At 41.3% G+C, this 22,276-nt stretch overlaps 2 protein-coding genes, 1 long non-coding RNA gene and 1 pseudogene across 4 annotated transcripts in view; 3 read left to right on the top strand and 1 right to left on the bottom strand.

The window, feature by feature from the left end:
- The window catches only part of SLC26A4 (solute carrier family 26 member 4), a 77,501-nt gene extending 67,927 nt beyond the window's left edge, over positions 1 to 9,574 (top strand). Inside the window, exon 22 of the mRNA XM_025041930.1 lies at positions 9,374 to 9,574. Coding sequence (XP_024897698.1) covers positions 9,374 to 9,574 — 201 coding nt within the window. The remainder of the gene's footprint in view (positions 1 to 9,373) is intronic.
- A 3,010-nt stretch (positions 9,575 to 12,584) lies between these two features.
- Positions 12,585 to 14,088, top strand: LOC102882775 (annotated as a pseudogene).
- Positions 14,089 to 18,652: 4,564 nt separating this feature from the next.
- Positions 18,653 to 19,796, bottom strand: LOC112473542. The gene is made up of 2 exons (XR_003044062.1): positions 19,696 to 19,796; positions 18,653 to 19,548 (listed from the first exon to the last, which is right to left on the bottom strand). It is a non-coding gene; the product is annotated as an uncharacterized LOC112473542 (long non-coding RNA).
- Positions 19,542 to 22,276, top strand: part of CBLL1 (Cbl proto-oncogene like 1) — a 16,882-nt gene continuing 14,147 nt past the window's right edge. For both annotated transcript variants that reach the window (XM_006925358.3, XM_006925357.3), the window contains exon 1: positions 19,542 to 20,056. In XM_006925358.3, coding sequence (XP_006925420.1) covers positions 20,044 to 20,056 — 13 coding nt within the window. In that variant the 5' untranslated portion in view covers positions 19,542 to 20,043. The remainder of the gene's footprint in view (positions 20,057 to 22,276) is intronic.

Raw genomic sequence — 22,276 nt, 5'->3', positions numbered from 1 at the left:
TTTAGGCCCATTGTTTCCTTGTTGATTTTGTCTGGAAGATCTGTCCATTGGTGTCACTTATAGTCTCCTACTATGAGTGTATTACTGTTGATCTCTCTTTTTATGTCAGTCAATAATTGCTTTATGTATGTAGGTGCTCCTACGTTGGGTGCCTATGTGTTTACTAGGGTTATGTCCTCTTGATGTATTGGTTCCTTTATCATTATGCAATGCCCTTCTTTGTCTCTTATCTTGTTTTAAAGTCTATTTTGTCTGATATAAGTATTGCTACCCCAGCTTTTTTTTTCAATTCCATTTGTGTGAAATATCTTTTTCCCTCCTTTTACTTTCAATCTGTAAGAATCATTTGATCTGAAGTGGGTCTCTTGTAGACACCATATGCATATGTCTTGTTTTTCTTGTCCATTCAGCTACTTGTGTCTTTTGATTGGAGCATTTAATCCATTTACATTTAAAGTGATTATTGATAGGTACATAGTTACGGCCATTTTATTATTCCTATTTATGTGCTCTGCCCCCTTGCCCCACCCCCCCCGCCCTTTTTTTTTTTCTTTAAATAAGTCCCTTTAACATTTCTTGTAATACTGGCTTGTTGGTGATGAATTCCTGAAGCTTTTCTCTGTCTGGGAAGCTCTTTATCTCACCTTTCATTTTAACTGAAAGGCTTGCTGGGCAGAGTATTCATGGTTGTAGATTCTTGTTTTTCATAACTTTGAACATTTCTTGCCAGTCCCTTCTGGCCTGCAAAATTTGTTGAAAAGTCAGCAGACATTGGGTACCTTTGTAAGTAAATGGGCCTTTCTCTAGCTGCTTTTAGGATTCTTTGTCTTTGATCTTTGGCATTTTAATTATGATGTGTCTTGGCGTGGGTCTGTTTGAATTCCTCTTGTTTGGGACTCTTTGTGCTTCCTGAACTTGTATGTCTAATTCCTTTGCCAGGTTAGGGAAGTTTTCTTTCATTATTTCTTCAAAAAGAATCCCAATCTCTTGCTCTCTCTCTTCTCCTTCTGGTACTCCTATATGATGCAGATATTGTTACACTTTATGTTGTTCCAGAGGTCTCTTAAACTATCTTCATTTTTTTTTAATTCTTTTTTTTTCTTTTTGCTATCCCAATTAGGTGTTTTCTGCTACCTTGTCTTCCAGATTTCTGATCTGGTCTTCTGCTTTCTCCAATCTACTGTTGAATCTATCTAGTGTATTCTTCCCTTCAGTTATTTTAGTATTCATTTGTTTTTTTGTTTTTTTTTTTATGGTTTCTATGTTATATTTTTATGCTAACTTGAGGTTCTCACTGAGTGCATTCATTTTCCCCCTAATTTCATAAAGCATCCTTACAACCATAATTTTGAACTCTGTCTCTGGTAGGTTCATTTAGCTTATTTTCTGGAATTTTCTCCTGTTGTTTAGTTTATAGCATGTTTGTTTTCTAATTTTATTAGCCTCTCTGTGTTCATTTGTATGTGTTAGGAAGATTTGTTTCATCTCAGCCTTGGCCAGATGACCTTAAGTGTCAGGTGTCCTGTAGACCCACTGGCACACTCTCCCTTATCACCTGTGCCAGGGGCTCTGGACATGATCTTTTTGTGACTTGCATGTGATCTTCTGTTGTAGCTAAGACTTTATTGGTGTTAGTACATCAGTGAATGGGATTAACTCTTGGGCTGACTAAGTGTGAGAATTGGCTATGCCCATTGGGTATGAGTTGCTATGTGGGAGCTGACCCTAGCTGGTTTATGTACTTGTTCAGACCACCCTTTGGGTGTACCACTTACAGGGCTAGTCAGGAGTTGGTCTGTTGTGGTCTAGTGCCAGCCTCTGGGTATATTGGTTTTGTGGCCCCTTGAGAGGAGCTCCCCAGTAGGCCAAAGTTAGCTGCTGCCTTTGATTGCTTGGGGCTACCTGTTGAGAGCTACAAAGCGATCTGTAGATGGTTGCTGCCTATGCTGGATCTATACATAAGAGGAAGAGACAATGCAATAAGCCTGTTTGGTTACTCCCAGTACTGGGCTTGAGGCAGTTGAGCAGACGGACCAGTGATCTTCAATGCCTGAGGCTGCCTGTCAGTTGCCCATAAGAGCCTCTGGGTGATGTGCGCATTGGGCTGTGCAGGAACCCAGGGAGTTACCTGGATATATTGAGCAGATTTCACCACCACTGCAGTGCCAGTTTACATGCCAGAGCTGTCTCTGTGGCTCCCTGTACAAGTCTCAGATCACAGCCTACCTCAGATCTGTTCAAGAATTACTGAAGCTCGTATGCATGGGTTTGTGGCCTGCCACCAAAAGCTTCTCCTGGATGCACGAGCTTTGTGTGGGCCACACAAATTGAGTAGTTATTTGCTGTTGTATTTGCATCCCAAGGAAAGCAGAGAATGAGACTGGGTTGCCTGGGAACAAGCTTGCCACAGATAATTTGTGGGTTAGGTGGTGTGGCCTCTCAGTGAGACATGGGGCCATTAGGCCTATACAACACTAGATTTGCTGCCAGCTCTGGGACCACTGGCTCCCACATATTACTGCAAGTGTTAGGTCGAGGAGGGCCCTCTCCCTATCTCCCGTAGTGTGAGAACTAGACTCCTCCCTTACCCATGTGTGGAAACGAGACCTTGCAATGTCTGGGTTGGTAATGCTACATGCTCATCTTGCTTCACTGAACTTTCCTCCTTTCCCTGCCAATTTACCCGCCTGAAATATTCCCACCGAAAAAGCCTGCCGCAAGCCCCCTGTAAGTTTCAGGTCCCCTTGCATTCAGGGCTGACGCCATCTTCAGCTCAGCACGGCTGTCACTCTGCTACAATAACCTTGCTTAACCCCTTTGGCCTTGTGTGTTCCTCCTTTGGTGAACCTAACAGCGAGACCTACTGCCATCTGGGATGGGCCCACCAACCCCTGTGATCTACCCAAGCAATACTGTATCTCGTACTGGCAGCAGTGATTTGCCCCACTGTTTTCCCTGAAATTTGTTAAATGCACTAGCCAAGGTCTGTTGTCTGCACAGAATGTGCAACCCTGGAAATAGGCAGGGTGGGGGTGGCTGCTTGTCAATGGGCCACGGGCACTTTGTGGATTTGGGTGAAATGGGATTTCAGAGAGACAAGGGCTGTCAGGCGAATACAGCCTCAGTTTTGCTGCAACTTCTGTGCCTGCGCGTTCCTGCTGTAGTCACAGATCACAGTGAGACCGGCTGCCATCTAGGGCGGTCCCACAGATCCCTGAGATACCCCCACAAGACAGTGTAGTTCCTGCAGGCAGCAGTGGTCTGCCTGCAACTGATTTCTCCACACTGTGCTAGCCAAAGTTTGTTGCCTGTACTGAACGTGTAGTGCCAGAAAGGGGCAGGGAGGGGGCAGTTGCCTGTCAATGGGCCTCAGGTAATTTGTGGGTTGGGTGGGATGGGGTCTCAGGGAGACAACGGTTGTCAGGCCAATACAGCTTCAGTTTGCTGCAACTTCTGTGTCCGCCTACTTTCTCTGCAAAAGTCACAGATCATAAGAACAGCTTCTGTCTGGGACTAGCCCACAGATCCCCACGATCCACCCAAGCTCATGTTGGCAGCAGTGATATGCCTGAAACTGTCCCCGAAATGTGCTTGCCGCCCTGGCTGAGGTCGCTGCCTGCAGGGAATGTTCAGCTCTGGAAAGGGGCAGGGCAGGGCAGGGCAGGGCAGTGGCCTGGTAATGAGCTGCCTTGGGCAGGTTGGGTGGGGCAGGCCAATCTCCTCAGCCAGTGCTGCTTCAGAATTGGGGGGTTGAGGATGGGGAGGGTTGCTTAGCACAAGTTAGCTGGCGCAGGTCTGTAGACTGCTCTGTAGGGGGACCTTGACTAACGTACAATGGTGGTTTCCTCATTCTGGTGCCAGGTAATTCAGTCTTACCCCATATCAATTCTGCCCGAGCCTCTGACCTACTGCCAGTGCCCTCGGTCAGTGTCTGAGGGCCAGAGAGCCTGTGCATGGGCCCTTTAAAGGGGAGTCTGAGTTTTCAGTCTCCTTCTGTCTCACCAGGAAGGCCAGAACCTTCTCTGGTTTCAATAGATTTTTTTGGGAACTCCTCTTCCCTAGGTTGGGGTGCCCCTAAATGGGGCTAGGACCTGTCTCGCCTTCAGGGGGAGCCTCTACAGCCTCACACTCCCTCCTAGTGCTCCAATGCCACCCGTGGGTGCAAGTCCATCTGGATTTGTAACTTTGCCCCTCCTGCCAGCTCCAATGTGGCTCCTTCTTTATATTGTCAGACGTAGGTGTTCTGATCAGCTGGACTTCAGGTGATTCCCCACGTTGATTATTTTATAATTTGGTTGTAATTTTAATGCAGACCTGAGAGGTGAACCCCACTTTTTCCTAGTCTGCCGTCTTGACCGCCTTCCCTCAGGTGTCGTGTTTTGATGGGGAAAGAAGAATGGGGCTCAAGAATCCCAATTTTGCACACGTTAAATTCAAGATGGCTCAATCCAAGTGGAGGTGTTAAATAAGCAGCTAAATCAGGTCAGCAGGTCTGGGGTAGATATAATCTGGGAGATTAAAAATATATTATCTACAATTGGAGATGACAGTGTGAAGCCCAAGAAAGTAAAGATAAGACTGTCTAAAAAAAATGCAGAGAGGATAATTAGAAGGCAGTCATAGACAGAACCCTGCCAATAACCAAAAGTGAAAGGGGGGTGTCAAAAGGAGACTAAAGAGGAATAGAGAAGAAGGGGAAGAATCAAGAGTGATGTTGTTAAAACTAAGGGAAAAGAGCTTTAGTGTGTTTCTGCTCTTATCAAAACAAACCCCTAGACTTGTATGATGGATCCCACCTCTTCTGTGTCTCAAGTCCTCTCTCTCTCTGCTGAATCACATCTATTAGCACTTAAACAGGCTCTAGTGACATACCCAATCTTATAGAACAAGCCCATTTCTTCCATCCATCTTTTTAACCACTGTCATATCAAAAAGCTCTAGGTACATGGGTCTCCTTTCAGTTACTTGAACATCCCAAGTTTTTCAGTGCCTTTGCACTTACTTTTTCCTCTGCCTGGCAGGCTTTTCTACACAGTTTTCTGATTAACTTTTTTATTTTTTTAAGTCTTAGCTTAAAAACTATCTTCCCAAAGAGGCCTTCTTTGATCATACTATGTAAAGCAGTTCTTCATCCCTTCCCTTGTGCCACGGGTGCTTGTCTTAAGTCTATTAAGGCTTCTATAACAAAAATGCCATAAACTCAGTGGCTTGTAAGTAACAAACATTTCTTACATTTCTGGAGGCTGGGAAGTCAAAGACTATGGCTCTGGCAGATTGGGTATCTGGTGAGGACCCACTTCCTGATTCACAGAAGGCTTCTTTTCACTGTGTCTTTACATGGTGGAAGGGGCAGGGGATCTCTGTGGGGTCCCTTTTATAAGTGCACTAATCCTATTCATGGGGCTCTACTCTTGGACTTAATTACATCCAAAAGGGCCCACCTCCTACTATCACCTTGGTGGTTAGGATTTCAACATGTGAATTTTGGGGGGGACCAAATATTTAGACCATAGCAGTGCTTTAGGAGGAGGCAAGATAACTAAAGTGTTAAATCAACCTACATTCAGAGACTGCAATATGCTGATCAGCTCTGCAGGCAGGCCAGGAGGACACCTGCAGAACAAAGGAAGATTTCTGCTGGCATTGCTAACAGCCCATTTCCCATATCTGTGAAAAGGGAAACAGGAAAAACAATGTCTTTAAGTGGCTGCCCTACACAAATAAAATTGTTCATTCCCTACAGCTAAAACCATAGGGAACCTATGGATTAAAGGCTGGGAACTATCAGCAAGTCTTTCGTGCTACAGACTCTTCTCCTTCCTCACTATATGCCCATATCGAAGGAAACGGTAAACAGTCTTTATAACTCACAGGAATTAAAGAATGATATATAAACGGGATCCCCCCACACTTGGGGCTTTTTTTCATTGTCTTGGGCTTTTGTCTTTGCTTTCTCTAGTCTTCGCTTTTCCCCTTCTTTAATAAACTTTCCTTTTGACCCTAATTTTGGCTTGTATGTTGAATTCTTTCTACATTCTCTGCCAAAGGACCCTCTTCTCTCATGCAGGGCTTGGTCTCCCCCAACTCGGGAGATGCCTTGTCCTGCATCAATATTACATTGCCCTGCTCTATTTCCTTTACAGCACTTATGATTCTCCAAAAATATTGTTTCATTGTTTACATGAATACTGTGAGTTCCCCTCACTAGGAAAAAAAAAGCTATAAGAAGATATAAAGAAAGGTTAGTTGGGGGAGGAGTGGGAGTTTGAGAGCATAGAGTGGTCATTTCCTCCAAAAATATCACATTTTTAGCAATTTTAAGATAGCATGTTGATAAGAGAATTATTAATAATATGAAAATAACATCTGAGCAAGCAGTCTGAAGTTCAGATTGTTATGCAAGCAAAGAAGTTAGTCAAAGGTTGGCAGCTTTATAAGTGCTTGCTGCCCACCAACCAAAGTTAGGCTCACCATCTCCCTTGCCCTGGCCTCAGGCCAGATAACTCTGATGTAATAACTTGGCTACATCCTTGAGGCAGGACCTCATCTTATACACCACAGTGTCCACAACAGTGTCAAACACATAGTAGGTGTTCAATAATTATTGAATAAATGTTAACAGTAGCAAATGTTGCATGGAGCTTAGATTCAGGCTGAAAACCATCCAATGATTCTGACATGAAGTTCACTGGTAACCTCAGTGGGGGCATTTGCAGTTGAGTTCTGGCAAAATGACCAGAGTACAGGGAAGGAGTAGAAAAAGAGAGGAAGTGAAGCAAGGGAGACTGCTCTTTCTAGATACTTGGTTGCAAAGGAAAGAAAGAACAAGACAGAAATTACGAGATACAAAATGACGAGAGAGAGCTTTGTTTTGTTTTCCAAAGTAGAGAAGACTTTAACTTATTTTTTTACGTCAAGAGACTAGAGCTAGAAATGAAAGAATTGAAGATGTATGAAAGGGAATAGATAACTGATAGTGTGTGGACAAAAGGAGTTAGCTTATATAGGACAAAGAAGTCCCCCTCCTCTGGGATAGTAAAAAGATAAGGATGGGTTGGGGCAGGGGTCAGGAATTAATGAGTATTTTCACATTTCACAAACTTTATCACCTTACCTCTTTAGCTCAATTCCAATTGGTGTAATAATTCAGCCTAATGATGGACCCAAACCTCTCCCTTAACTCCCTAAAAATATAATCAAGGTATTTTAAACAAGATTTTTTTTTGAAGACGTAGGGACAGTAGAAAAGAATGACAAGAAAGAAAAGTAAAAAAGTGTTGTAACTCAAATGTCCAGTCCATTTTGTTCCTGTTCTGCCTTGAGATCATTTTCTCAGATGTCAGAAAAGCATGTCTAATTGCAAAAGTGCTGTTAATATTTCTCAACACATAGAAAAATTTGCTAAAAACCCTATCTGAACTCTTCTGCACTTCCAACCAAGTTTCTGTCCCAATGTCAGTCATTTGTTTTCTTGTCCATCCCTGAAAACCCTTCCTCCCACAGCATACAAAAATCTCTATCCTTTAGCAGGTTCCTCATCAAATAACATTCTGCTCAGCAAAACAAAAGCTAGAAGAATAAATTTCTACAAAACAGAACCCCAGTTATTAGCCAAACTTGACCAAGCATCATACCACCACACCCCAATACAGAATAGGAGGGTTTCTCAATGTTTCTCTGCTGATCTCTACATCAGAGTCTCCTGAGGTCTGGGAGTCAAACCAGAACATTTTTGACTTGTAATTGTTTTACGTATGCTTTAGGTAATTATTATGGAGCAAATGCTTAGTTTGTGGCCACAATATACTTATATCTATATGTGCACATTGCCTTATTAACATTGCAGTTCTGTCTCTTCATATAACTTTCAAACTCTTGATGAAATATAGTATACGGTACCTGTATGTAGATTTTATTTCCCTATAGCTGGTGCCATCTAGTGGACATCATCTCTAAAACAACTTTTAGTCTAGGATTTTTTTATCGACCTGGCAAAGGTCGTGATTCAGATGATGATGGTTAACGTTCATTAAGTGCTTATTATTTATTAGGCATTGTGTTAGATGTGATGTTAATCTATTGAAATTAATTGGCTAATTTAATTTCCAACACTAGGAGGGAACAACCATCCCTATATGGCAGAATATGGAAACTGAGACGAGGAAAGCTTGAGTTGCCTGAGGCCACTTAGGAAGCAAATGGCAGAGCCAAAATTCCAGAGTCCAAACCCTTAATTACTATGCCAAAACAACAAATTAATTTTATTGATGATTCAGTACAATGTGTTTATATATTGGGAGGTGAGTGGATGTTGATGGTCTGATTTAGCACCAGGGAGATGGTTTAAGAAGATTAAGTACTAACAGGTTCCAAGGAAGCCTCTTTTGGGGCATTAAGAAGGGCCAAAGAAATGCCCTGCACTGGACATTGAACAGGCAAGATTCATTCTGAATTCCTCTGGTGCCCTATACAAGGATGCAAGTGGACTATACCATTGTTTTTATTGCCTTCCATTGAAGTATTCACAATAAATGGGATAGCTAAAGTTAGATTAACACCAACACTCTTCCTCCCCCTATATTAAATTAGAAAGCTCAGACTCTACCCTGACAATTTGGAGTCTTTATTCCTGACAAAGTAAGTAAAAACCATTCTCTATCCTCTCAGTGAGAAGCTCAATGAACTCAAGTGCCCACCTTTTCTCTGTTGAGTTGATCTCATAGCTTGTCTTCACAGTGCTGTTAAGGATTTTCTGTGTAACTCAGGAAAATTAAGTCATTCCCAGATGTATTAGCTCCGACTGCCATAACAAAATACCATAGACTGGGCGATTTAAACAACAGAAATTAATTTTCTCATAGTTTTGGAAGCTAGAAGTCTGAGATTTGGAGGTCAGGTTTTTGTGAAAGCTCTCTACGAGAAGGCAGCCAGGAAGAGAACTTATCAGAACTGTACCTGGGTACATGTGCAGGAAGAGAGAACACATAATTTCTCTGGTGTCCTTTCTCATGAGTACTGATCCTATCATGAGGATCCCACCCTCATGACCTCATCTAATCCTAATTACTTCCCAAAGGTCGCATCTCCAAATACCATCACATTGGGGATTAGGGCTGCAACATGTGAAGTTTGGGGGAGGACATTCAGTCCCTAAAAGCAGATTCTGTTTAATTTATTTTGTTTATATTTATTCTTATTGCAAATGAGTCTGTCTAGAATTTTTCCAACTTTTTATTATATAGTATTTTAAACACCAGAAAAGTTGTAAGAAGGGGACAATAGTACACCATCACCTGGATTCATTAGATGCCATATTTGCTTTATCTATATGTCTGTATGCCTAATATTTAGCTATATATTTTTTTGTTCAAAGCATCCTTCTCATAAAGATAGCGCCAAAAGTGAAGAAGGAAGCCTTGGCCCCTCCCAAATCCAAAGCCAAAGCTTTGACAGCAAAGAAAGCAATGCTGAAAGGTGTCGTCCTAGAGCCAAAAAAAAAGAAGATACGCATATCACTCACCTTCTGATGGCCCAAGACATTGCGGATCCGAAGGCAACCCAAAAATCCTCATAAGAGCACCCCTCAGAGATAAGCTTGACCACTATGCCATCATCAGGTTCCCCCGACTACCAAGTCAGCCATGAAGAAGACAGAAGACAACAATATGCTTACGTTCATTGTGGATGTCAAGGCCAATGAGCACCAGGTCAAATAGGCTGTGAAGAAGCTCTAGGACACTGACATAGCCAAAGTCAGTACTCCGATCAGGCCTGATGAAGATGGCCTGTGTTCAATATGGCTCCCAACTATGAAGCTTTGAATGTTGCCAACAAAATTGGGATCATCTAAACTGAATCCAGCTAGTTAATTCTGAATATAAAAATTTTTTACTGTGTAAAAAAAACTTCTATTATCTTCATAATATTCTACCCCTATGTCAGCATGCATCTCCTAACTGAAATATCATTATTACACTTAAGAAAATATTCTATTTTATTGTCTTCTAGACAATCTATATTATAATGTCCCCAACGTCTTTTAGAACTGTTTTCCCTGAATTTTGACCCAACGAAGCTTCAAGTGCTGCATTTAGTTGTTATAGCTCTTTAGTCTTATTGATCTAGAAAAGTCCTCCTACCTTTTTTCTCCAATGACATTGATTTTTTGTGGTAATGGCATTGTGACTCTATTATCTCTTAGAGATTTATAAAGAAATATTTACCAATGAAATGGGGGAAATGTTATTATGAAAATATAGTGTGTAATTAATTAGCCTCAGACTTAATTTAAACTTATCTAAGTAGACTCAGGTCAACTGCAGGTTAACCTATTGTTACATGGTGATTATACAGAAAAAGTTTGTAATTCTATAATTCTGCCTAAATTTACCATAGTTTTAAACTTATGTTCATTTCTAATTCAGCTCATTAAAATATGTGGATTTTTTTGCCAATAATATTTAAAATTTTTTTAAATTACAGTTAGCCTACAATATTACATTAGTTTCAAGTGAGCAACACAGTGATTAGGGTAGAAAAAAATTTTAAATCTAACTAAAAAAAAATCTCAATGTAGAAAAAATACAAAAATAAAATTGCAAGGATCACTCAAAATCAGTCTATCCATAAATAACTATTATTAAATTAATGCCAGGTGAACACTAAGGGGGAGCAGAATTTGCCACCCCAAAATATGCCTTTTGGGATATTATTTCAAGCTGGTGATTTTTAAGAAAAGACTCAGAAAAAACTAAAGACCATCCCCCTAATTTCCTAAAAGAATTTAGAAGACCTGTTCCAGGAAGAGAGATATCATCATAGATAACTACAGTTTAATATGAACTAGTGTGTGATAGACAGGGAGGAACCCAGCAAGACCCATTTGAGCCAAGTCCTCTCAGTGTCCCATTGTTAAAGATGGTTCAACAAACATTTACCAAACATTTGCTTTCCATTTCCATGTGAATTGCCTTCCTTCCCACTAAAGTCCCAAACCACAAACTCCTCCCTCTCTCCTTAGCTCAAGATAGCACATAAGCCTTAACTATCCCATCTGTCCTTCAGTCTCCTACTCTCATGAAATCTCCTTATGAACATCCATAACAAATCTGGTCTTTTTCTCTTGTTAATCTGTTTCATGTTAATTTATTAGTCCAGCCAGAACTTAATAGAAGAAAAATTATTTTTCCACCTCCACAACAGTATGTCCAACTTTTTCTTCTGTACAGCTACATAGGTAGACAGGTAGCAAAACTTTCATAAAAATCATATGGAACTCTATATTCAATGCAAAGCCTGTGTGCCGATGCCTTGTCCTGCTTCTGCTCTATAAGTACTGCAAGGGGGTTTGATCCCTGTAGACTGCATTTCCCTGGCTCCTGTGTTAGCTGACATCTGGGGTCAATTAATGGGATACTGGAAGGCACAAGAGGGAAAATCCAGGGGTATATTCTTCACAACAGTTGTGTTTTTTTCTGTCTCCCACCCTCTTTCAGGTAATAGTGCTTTCTTACTTTGTTTCTTCAGCCTAAGGGCTCAGTGGCTTCTGATTCTTAACACTAATCACAGGTTACCTCATTGTCATATTTGGCTTCTTAGCTCTTCCATTACCTATGTAACTAATTTCCTGTGAGGCAGGACAGGTAGCCTTGGGGTGTACTCTTCTCCTTCAGGATGTGGCTCCAGGCTACTTTCAGCTCCTTGCCTCTTTCAGTCCTAGCAAGGGGAAACAAACCAAAACCAGTCCTACGCAGTCTTGCTGCCACCTTTGACCCGACTTTTGTTTGGCTAATTATAATATCATTATAATCTCATCTGCATAGCAGTCCCCACAGCTCCGATCATGCATGTGATGCCATGACAGTTCCAGACACACCAAATAAAGAAGAAAGAATGGGAAACCGAGCTCACTGAGACCATTGGGAGGCAACAGTGAGATTATGTGAGTACCAGGTCTCCATGCTCTGCCCCCAAGAAGAAAAGCCAATAATCTGGACATTCTCAGTGCAACTCACTGAACTCTTAAGTGTGTACTTTGACTTCGATAAAACTTGTGCTTCTCTGCTTGATATTTACCTTATCTGTGAATTCTTTCTTGAGATATAAGAGCATGGTCATTGGAGCTCTGGGTTGAGTTCTCTCTTGGACGTCCCCATTGAGCTCTCTGGCATCATCTGCATTAAATTCCCTCACTGAAAATAATTGAAGCAGTTTCTAGTCAGATCCTGACTGCTCTACAATAGATGCTATTTTAATTGAAATATTCTAATTGTAATTAATTTTACTTGAATTTGATACAATGAAAGAATAAGAGGTAGAAAATTTTTTTAACATGAGGGATATTACTTTCAAAGAGCTCTTTCTAGGTTAAGAAATTATGAAAACTTCTCAGAAACTGGTTACTCTTAGTATTTTTATTTTAGACAGTAAAGGTAGATGATTCATGAAAAATTAGTACTCATGCTCCCTTTCTCTCCCTTCCCCCCGCCTCCTCTTACCCCTCTCTTTCTCTATCCTTCTACTTTCCTTCCCTATCTCTGTCCCTGTCCCTCTTCTTTCTTTCAGTTCCCTAATAGTAAAGAGAAATGCTGCTATCAGTGACTTCCAGACCTGGGATTTTGACTTCTGATATAACAAGAACAAAAAGAAGCCAAATGTGTCATTGTCTCAGCAGAAGACACCACTTAGTCCAAGCAATGGTTCCCCTAACAGTAGCAGTGTGAGCAATGGAAATGACCAGCTGAGCAAAACTAACTTCTACATCCAGGGATTGCAACCAGGCACTATTCAACAGGACGATGTCAAATTGTGTCAGTCATATGGCAAGACTGTCTCCATTATGGCTATACTGGACAAGACCACAAACAAATGCAAAGGCTATGGCTCTGTGAACTATGACAGTACTTCAGCCATAAAGAAAGCTATAACAGAACTGAAAGCCAGTGATGTACTGATACAGATGGCACAACAACAGGAGGAACCCACAAATTTATACATATCAAACCTCCCACTGTCAATGGATGAGCAAGAACTGGAAGGAATACTGAAGCCCTTTGGCCAGGTTATCTCCACTTGAATCCTTGGAGACACTAGCAGGATCAGCAAAGGGGTTGGCTTTGCAAGGATGGAGTCCATAAAAAAGTGTGAAGCCATCATCACCCACTTTAATGAAAAATATGTTAAGACACTCCCTGGAGTACCAGCCTCAACATTTTGCTGCTTTGCAAATTTGCTGATGGTGGTCCAAAGAAATGACAGAATCAAGAAAAACTTATGCAAAATGGATGGGCCTGGCTAAGGATTGGAGATATAGATGGTATGGTATTGACCTATGACCTCACTATAGCTCTTCTGAATGGGTTTTACCCAGCTCCTTAAAACATCATCCCCAACAGGATGCTTGCTCAGTTTACACTGTCCCTGTATCTTCCATCTTCGTGTCTTCATATCAGAAGTAACTTCGTGTCTTCATATCAGAAGTAACTCAGACATTTCCTCAAGTATCTAACCCATCTTGGATGTAACACTAGTCATATCTCATGCAGCCTTCAGGTTCAGTTCTGACCCTAGGGATGAATCACCCCATTGCTCTCTAGCCTGCCTTCATGATGGGAGCTCTTACCCACCAACTGGGCCACCTCTCTCTGAGCACCTGGGCACATATATGCCAATATCTGCAGCTATGTAAGCAGCTTACATCTCCCAGTACACCCTGCGCCTTTTCCCAATGTTTCAATTGAGAGCAGCAGCCAGGAAAACCAAGTGATGGTACATGCTCCCTCAGACCATGGGGTTTATTCTTTCCAGTTCAACAAGTAACAATCGATTTCCCTCCCCATCTTGGTTGAATACAAATGAATTCTTAGAGATGCTGATGCTCCCAGACTCCAGAGGGCTAACCAGGTATACAGACCATCTGTGGGTCCTGCTAAGAACACCTGGCCATCATTTTTCACAGGCCTGGGCCTGGAAAAGAAATCTCTGCACTCTTGCTCTCCTTCTCCATTCCTGATGGAGCCTGGGGGAACTGTCACTTCTTGTGTGCTAGAGTCAAGGAGATTAAACAAACTTTTTTCTTTCTTTTGCAAAGAAAGTTTTATGTTTTGTTTTTAACTATCATATGCGTTCCCTACCTTCCATTCCAAAAAAAAAAAAAAAAAAATTAGTACTCGCAGGCTTTCTGTTCTCTCTCCACAATTTTTCAGTTACACTGTATTTATTTTGTTCAGGTTTAAAACACTCGCATTCTCTTCTATAACCTTAATTTCCATAGTTGCTTAGTATTAGTAAAATTAAATATTTAAACCATTTTTTTACTAGAATGTAAATTTCACATAGGCAAGGTAAGGTGGATTATTTGCTTTGTTCACGGATATATTAAAAATGACCAGAAAATTGTCTGCTACTAATAAATATTTGTTGAATAAATTATTCACCAGAGTTAATCACTCTTAGTTTTAAATTTTCTCTTCTAGTTGGCTGGGTTTCATTGTTGAATATGTGCACATGTATAAACAAACACACACATAGGGTTTTTTCTCACTTTTCTTGAGTTCAGACATGCTATGCTGCTTGAGTTCCTTCATGTTTGAAGACATGGGCCATTGTCTTCTGGCATTAGATATTCTTTGTTCATTTTATCGAGTGAACTTGAACATTGGTGTAATAAATTATCACTAAATCTTTATAATCCTAGTGGTCAGTGCCCTCCTAGTATAATTATTTTTTATTGTTAAGTTTTATCCAGTCATTTGCCAAATTCATTTGTATGTAAAAGTTTTAAATGTTTTTTTTTTTTTTGACAGGGCCATATTATCTCTGATGATGTTCTTTAGTAAGTCAACATGTATTTTGTGAGCACCTTCTGCTAAATACTGTGTATTATACAAATATGGATGGCCAATGGACCCTATCTTCAAGGAGCCTATCTTGTAGGGTGGAAAAATAAGCATGTTGCTACAATATGAAGTAGAGAGTGATGATGTCTTTTAAAAAAAAGTGTCTGGATGTTCTGAAGGGGCAGTAATTACCAAGAAGAATGAAAGAAATGAACATTTATTAAAAGTCTATTACTTGGCAAGCAATAAATGGTCTTCACAGATGTTATCTCCTTTGATCTTCAGGACAGTTCTGTAAGCAAAGTTATGATTATCCCCATTTTATCCATACAGAATTAAGCTTAAGTAATTGACGAATTATCACGCAGGAAGAGTTGACATTTGAACCCAGTTCTCCATGATTCCAAAGCTCATGCTCTTTCTTCACTATATATATTATCTGTTCCAAGAATGAGTCAGAGAAGGCTTGATGGAGAAAGTGGCAGATGAGCAGGTGTCTTCATAGGTAGGTAGGTATTAAGGTAGTAGTAGGAATTGGAAATCTATGCCCAGTATTTTCCTAAACTGAGGGAATTGTGAGTATTAAATCCATTGTCAAGAAATTGTTTCTATTCATTTGGAGACCCAATTCTCAGTAGGCAGCTATTACCAATTACAGGAAAGAAACTCCAAGTAGCCTTGTTCTTGAGTTTCTTGCCATTCTTTGGTCTTGGGTATCTATCTTCTTCCTCATCACCTCTCTGCATAGTTTAAACAAGGATTAAGTCTTCCTGATGCTAAGATTCATCCTTCCTCTCAGACATTTCTAAAATAGAATAAGCTCTTCAAAACACTATAAGACAGCAGTCCCTAGCCTTTTTGGCACCAGGGACCTATGAGAACCTAATGCCTGATGATCGGAGGTGGAACTGAGGCGGTGATGCTCGTGCTGCAGAGCGCTGCAAATACAGATGAAGCTTTGCTTCCTGGCCCTCCGCTCAACTCCTGCTGTGCAGCCCAGTTCCTAACAGGACCTTACTGGTCCACAGCCTGGGGATGGGGACCCCTACCATAAGAGATATAAAAGCAGGTTTTCAAACTAAAATTTCAAACCATTAGTGCACTTTGACATTCTAGTGAGTCATAACCAGCATTTTTTTTTGAAAGGGACAGAATAGACTAGAAACAGCAGAGTATCATATGTGGGAAGGGTAAATACAGTTTCATGACACTTATATGCATGTATATGCATGTGAGTTTGTGTTTATGCACTGTGCTATGATGTAAAATATATTTCTGATAATGAGAAATATTTAAATTGTAACAGGGCCTGTTTACAAACCAAATATAGCAGGGAAGCCTGAAAGCCCCCTTCCAACTGGCATGGAATGGCAGCTGGGGTTATGGTCAGTGAGCCCTTGGAACAAAAGCTTTCTCAAGTCTAAAAAACAGTATCACAGACTACTTGCTTACAAACATGGCACAGCTACAGAGCAGTTTAATATCCTACACATTCTTTCAGGAGTGAGCCGAATAGAAATGTAGAGAGAAAAAAATTAGGCAATTATCTCCTAGAGAAGGGCTTATAGAGAAGAGCAGGCCTATCTGGCTCAAAGGATACCTACCTATTGCAAAATTTTCCTTCTCAGAAAAGGAAGGCTGCAGGGCCTCTCTAGATCAAAGGACTCCTACCCAAATGGGTATGTATACTGCCAGCTTCAAAAAATAAGACTGGCGAGATGCCTTCAATCAGCAATGTTCAGTCCCAAAGGTAGGTACTATTACTATCCCCATTTTATAAATGAAAGAAGTCAGTCACAAAGATTAGGTAATCTGCCTAAAGTCTCAGAGTTGGTAACTGGCAGGGCTGGGCTTGGAACCCAGTGCATATATCTAACTACTATATTGTACTGGCTTTCCCTCCATTCTACGTATCCAACTTGTTAATGTCTATGGAGACTATCCTGGCCAGTTCTTATTAAATTCTTCTTAAGTTCATTCATACTTGCGGGCATTTTGGCCATTATAGGGGTCTCTGGCATCTTAGTCAATTATTCTAATGATATTACATGTAATGGTAATAATTTACCTTTTCCCCTCAAATTTAAGATTTTCTCATTGTTTTCAAATGTCTTGCTGAATTATGTTGTTTATATGAATAGATCATGCTAAGTTTTGTTTAATTGCTTTTTCTTAACTATTACTCTGAAATCTTTCTTTTCAAGGTTCTCTACAATCCTATCTTATTTTTCAGTGCTTCCAAACATGGATCAAACTTTAACTCAAACTGATCATTGTCCTCTGAAGAAGCTGTAACAATTCTCACATCTGAGCTGTTGCTCTTTCCTGTTTGGTATGCCTCTTTCATTGCTTTCCTCGTATCTAAATCATATCTGTCCATCAAGGCTCGACTTAAATCCTTTCACAAAGCCTACCTAAATATCCTCAGCCCTACTGCTCATTTTTTCTCTGAATGTAGGTAGACTGCATTCCCTCAAAACACACAGAATTTAATGACATGTGTTTTTAATCACTTCTGTAAATGCTAGTCTGTATGGTCCTTAAGGCCTTAGGGATCATTATTCATACAATTCTTATTTTCTGCAGTCTTATGCACTATAGTGTGATACAACTGAAAGAGCATTAGAGAGATGAAGGTTATCGTCCTGACCTTGTATTGAGGAATCTCTAACAAGCTCTTGGAGAAACAATGTCTGTGCTACCCATCCTATTTTTCTCATAGCATAAACAGTGCTATGTAAATGAAAGGCTACCAACACATCTTGAAGAACATTGGCTTATAATTCATAGGCTAGCAGACGGTCTGTCACTAAAATGAAAATATGCACCCAGCGCTTCAGATCATCTATTACAATGACATTTCATTTTTATAAACCTTAGGACGGTACCATGCTATAAAATAAATGTGAATATTGACTTTCAGTAAAGAAACTGTGACATTACAGCACACAGGGCTCTCCAACAATAGATACCAGAATGCAGTAATAAAATATAACTCTATGTATAGTTTCATTTATCAATTTAGGTAAAGAGATTAATTTGTCACACTGCTACTGCACTGCTAAAGTGAAGCAACTACAGTCAAGGGATAAATGAATATAGAGCACAGATGCTAAAGCAATGCATGGAAACAACAGATGTTATATCAAATAATTCAATAAATGTTTTACATTTTAACGACAGGAAGCCTAAAATAAGTGGTTTTGCTCAGTAATTTTCATAACTTGATGTACCATAAAATGCTGACGAAACTTCTGACTTACAGATTAAATTATGTAAAATACAGTTTGAAGGTTCTTTCTTATTTTAATTCTTTAAATATCAGCATTGGCAGACACCAATATTATTATTATTTGGAACAGAGATTTGTATCAATTTGAAATATGGCCAGTAGGCTAAATATGAGGATAGAAAAAAATTGAAAGAGTACTTTCTAGGTGAAAACTACCTTCTTTTATACCCCAAACTGGTGAAAAATGCCCGATCATATCAGCACTGCATTTAGAGAAATAGGGAGGTATGGGAGAAAGGTTAAACTTCCCTCAACCTCTGAAACAAAAAATAAGCCAAATAACTGACAACATCTTGAAAACCACTTAATAATACAGAAATTTACATTTTTACAAAAGCAAGGGTAACTTTGATTCACAATTGTCCTTAGCCGTGAATGTACTTGAAAACTTGTTTATAAAGCTGCAGATATAGTGGGAGTGTTTTTAAAAGATCCCAGTAAAACACTCACCAAATAACATAGAACACTTATAGTACTGATCATCATATTATTATTCAAAGATGTTACATTATGACTATAGAGATATAGCACATTTCTACACATACTTTATTTGGAATTCAGTAACACAAAAACATTTCTGTGAGAGGTCAATATAATCTCTTATTGATCTAAGAATTCTGGCACTGAAAGCGTGAATAACCCAAGGTAATGATGTCGTCACCAAGGGACGACAAGAATAGAACCCAAATCCCTTGACTCCCCAGCTTGTGTTTTCCACTAATTGTGCTCCTTTCTACTCATCCGAGGACACCAAGTGTAAAGGGTTGGAGAGGGAGTGGACACAAATGTACCAAATCCGCGAGGTGGAGACTGCATTGAAGGTCCTCAGGAATCACTCTTTGGCACTTTCCTTTGTTTTGGCAGAGAAAGATGAAAGCAGCAGCAACCACAAACCCCTGGGACCAAGAACTGGAACTAGGTACTGCCTGTTGTGGTTACTCTTTCTTCTTCATTTTTGACCTTTCCTTTTTAACCTCTCCCTTCTGGGCAGCCCTAACACCCTCTACATCTCACTTCGCGTCTATCCTCCACTCTGCACTTTATTGCTGGGTTATCCCCTAATAACGGGCGGCTGCATTCCACTCGCCTTCCACCTGACCCTGCGCCCAGTCCTTATGAGACGTGTTCTGGGGGTTTCTAAAGGCACAAGCGTTTTTGCTAGAAAATGAGTGCTAGTCAAGCACTGTTAAGTGTTGCAACGGTTAGAAACTTAAGAGGTGGGAACACGGGCATATATATACCAAGTCTGTTGGGCGACAAAGCGACAGTTAGACAATAAGCATGGAGCCCTTCTCTCTTGTAGGGAGCTTCACACAGCTCAGTCATCCCCTGGGCAACGTCCCCACTGCAGGACGCCTTCCGGAGCGCGCGTGTTTACAGTTTTCCTGGACCGGGGGGAGGAGACAGTCGCTCGCAGACCTGGGGGATTCCAAACCGTTACTCCGCCCGCCGGGGTGGGACCCGCCCAACGACCGAGCCTGCGCAGTGGGCCTGGCTGGCTTCAGAGCTCCGGTGCACTACAAGTCCCACAAGGCAACGCCCTACGAGGGCGGGCGTCCGCCTTACCTGCTGGGAGCTTATTCCTTCGGCTACTACCGCTCTCCCCCTCCCCGGTTCCCGTCGGTCTTCTTTCCAGTTAAAGGCTACTTTCTCTTGAAGCACGTGAGTGGAAGCCGTAGCAACCTCAACACCGAAGCTCTTCGCGTACTCGCTGTTTCTCCCTCGGCTGGAACTATGCCTGACTCCGTCACGGGAGTTGGGTAGTGTACGCGAAAAAAGGAAGCCCTTGGAGGCCAAAGCCGGGGCAATCTGGTCGCATTTCCGCCTCCCGGGCTCTAGAAGGTAGCGCGCACGCGCTCCCTGCGACTCCGGCGCAGTTGACTTCCGCTCCCACTGTGCTCTGCGAGCCGAATCATGGATCACACTGGTAAGGAGGCGGAGGCAGTGGGGGTCCGGGTTCCATGGCCCCTTGGCCGGCCCGGGTATTTTCGCCTAGCAGGCATAGAGAGGTTACGCTTGCCCTACAGCATTGGGGTGTGACGGTTAGAAGGAAATCTCACAGATCCCTCCTTGTGCCCGGCAAGGGCCTACTGCTTCCCGGCCTACTCTCCGGTGTGGTACCTACAGCCTCGGTGCCGGCAGCAGCCACTTCTTTGGTTCTGCTGAGTTCAGAGCTGGGACAGCGGGCGGCGCGGACCTTGTTTGGGAGGAGAGAGCGCCGGCTCTTTTAAAACTCATCCCGGGCGCTCTACCCTACATTACGGGAACTGGCGGGTAGATTACAGTCTCAGAGTCGGGGCAGCCTTATTACGCTGGCAGTCGGTGCGCGAGAGTGGGTTGGAGACTTCCTGCTGTCTCAGCTTTGGGCGGGTGCTGCGGTGGTCACCGCCTGTCGTTATTGTCTCTCCGGTCCTTCATGGACTGGAGATGGGAGGAGAGAATCGGATATGGTTTCGGAATGATACTCGGAGCAGCTTTTCTACCTAAACCCAGAGCATACCCCGCGCTTCACCTGTGGTCCTTCCTTATCCTTTGGGAACATTTATAAAGGGGAACTTAAAATCAAGATTATTCACATTCCTTTTTATAAGTAGGAATGGCTCTATTCTTACGTGTTTTTTGGCTTTTTGTTTCCTTGTGGTTTTTTGGATATTTACATGAGGGTACTTGGGGTTCGAAAGTGCTCCGTACAGTTGCACGAACCATATCACAAGTAGGGAAAAAGGTTTTCCCCTGTATTAAGTATTGGTTGAGATGTTCTCAATCATCAAATATCTACTTTTGATATACAAATATGTGTGCAGACACACACAGACCCGATATCTGTAGGCCTAGGGATGGCATGATGGAATGGTAAACAGGACGGACTGAGTTACTGTCGTAGAGGTTACATTCTGTTGGGGAAGACAATACATTTTTTAAAAGCCCAGATGTTGACAGATTATAAGTTCTTTGAAGACAATAAATAGATGCTGTGGTAAAGACAATAAGGACGGTTCAAAGACGGTGGTCAGGGAAAGTCTTTCTGGAAAAGTAACATTTATATAACTTGGAGATCTGATGGATGAGAATAATCGAGCTACGGAAAAAATCATGAGGAATACATTTCTAGCAAGTACAAAGACTGAAGTAGAAAACAATAGAGGAGATCAGTTGGCGGCAGCTTTGTTTTTTTTTTTAAGATGAGACTGAAAAAGAAAGCAGGAGTCAGGTCGTGCAAGACTTTGAAGGCCAAGTTAATGATTTGAATTTTATGTGCAACGTGAAGTCGTTGAACAGAAGTAGAGGAAGAACATAATTTTTAAAAAATCTATAATAGGTTCCATTGAGAATGGTGCAAGAGAGGGAGGCAAGAATAATAGAAAACAAACAATCTAGGAGGTGATTGCATTAAACCAGAAGGGAGACTTGACTTAATGAAGGTATCTTGGTTTAGTGAAGTTGAGAGTAGGCAGATTCAATAAGTATTTTTATAGTAGAACTTAAACATGTACTGATGGATCGGTTTAGAGGTATGTTAGAGGAAAGAGAGATGTCTAGGTTTCTGGTTTGAGCAGCTAGGTAGTGACCATTACTGAATTGGGGAAAATGTGGGAGAAAAAACAGACTTTTTAAAAGGAGTAGAGGTGATTGGTGGGAGTTTGGGAACAAGATTTTGGACTGCTACCTATGGGATGTATTTTGAGACATGCAAGGGGAGATGTCAGGTGGAGATCAGAGGAAAGATCTGGGCTGAAAAACACATATTTGGGACTTAGTAATGCATAGCTGATATTTTAAGGCATAAGATGGACTAGATCACTTAAGGAAAGGGAATACAGAAGAGAAGAGGGCCTACCTGGAACCAGGCTCTTAAAGGAACTCTAGTGTTTGGAAATTTTATAGAATTGAAACTCTAGGATCTTAATGTTAGAGCAACAGACACCCAACATAGACACCCAAAATCAGCAAAATATTTCTCATTTGAGTGTATTACTGGAAATGGGAGTCAAGCCACATCCGGTTTAGAGAATGTTGTGTTAGGAAACTGTAATATGGTGGGTGTGTACTTGAGTATTTACTATAGTAGTTCTCTTAAGTTAAAAAGTTGCCCAGGAAAGTAAAAGTCATCTTAACATGAAAATTTTCATTAATGAGCTGACCACTT

This window comes from Pteropus alecto, unplaced genomic scaffold, assembly GCF_000325575.1.
Source record: "Pteropus alecto unplaced genomic scaffold, ASM32557v1 scaffold109, whole genome shotgun sequence".
Lineage (NCBI taxonomy): Eukaryota > Metazoa > Chordata > Mammalia > Chiroptera > Pteropodidae > Pteropus > Pteropus alecto.
Note: the sequence above shows the minus strand (reverse complement) of the source record. Positions and strands in the feature narration are given on the sequence as shown.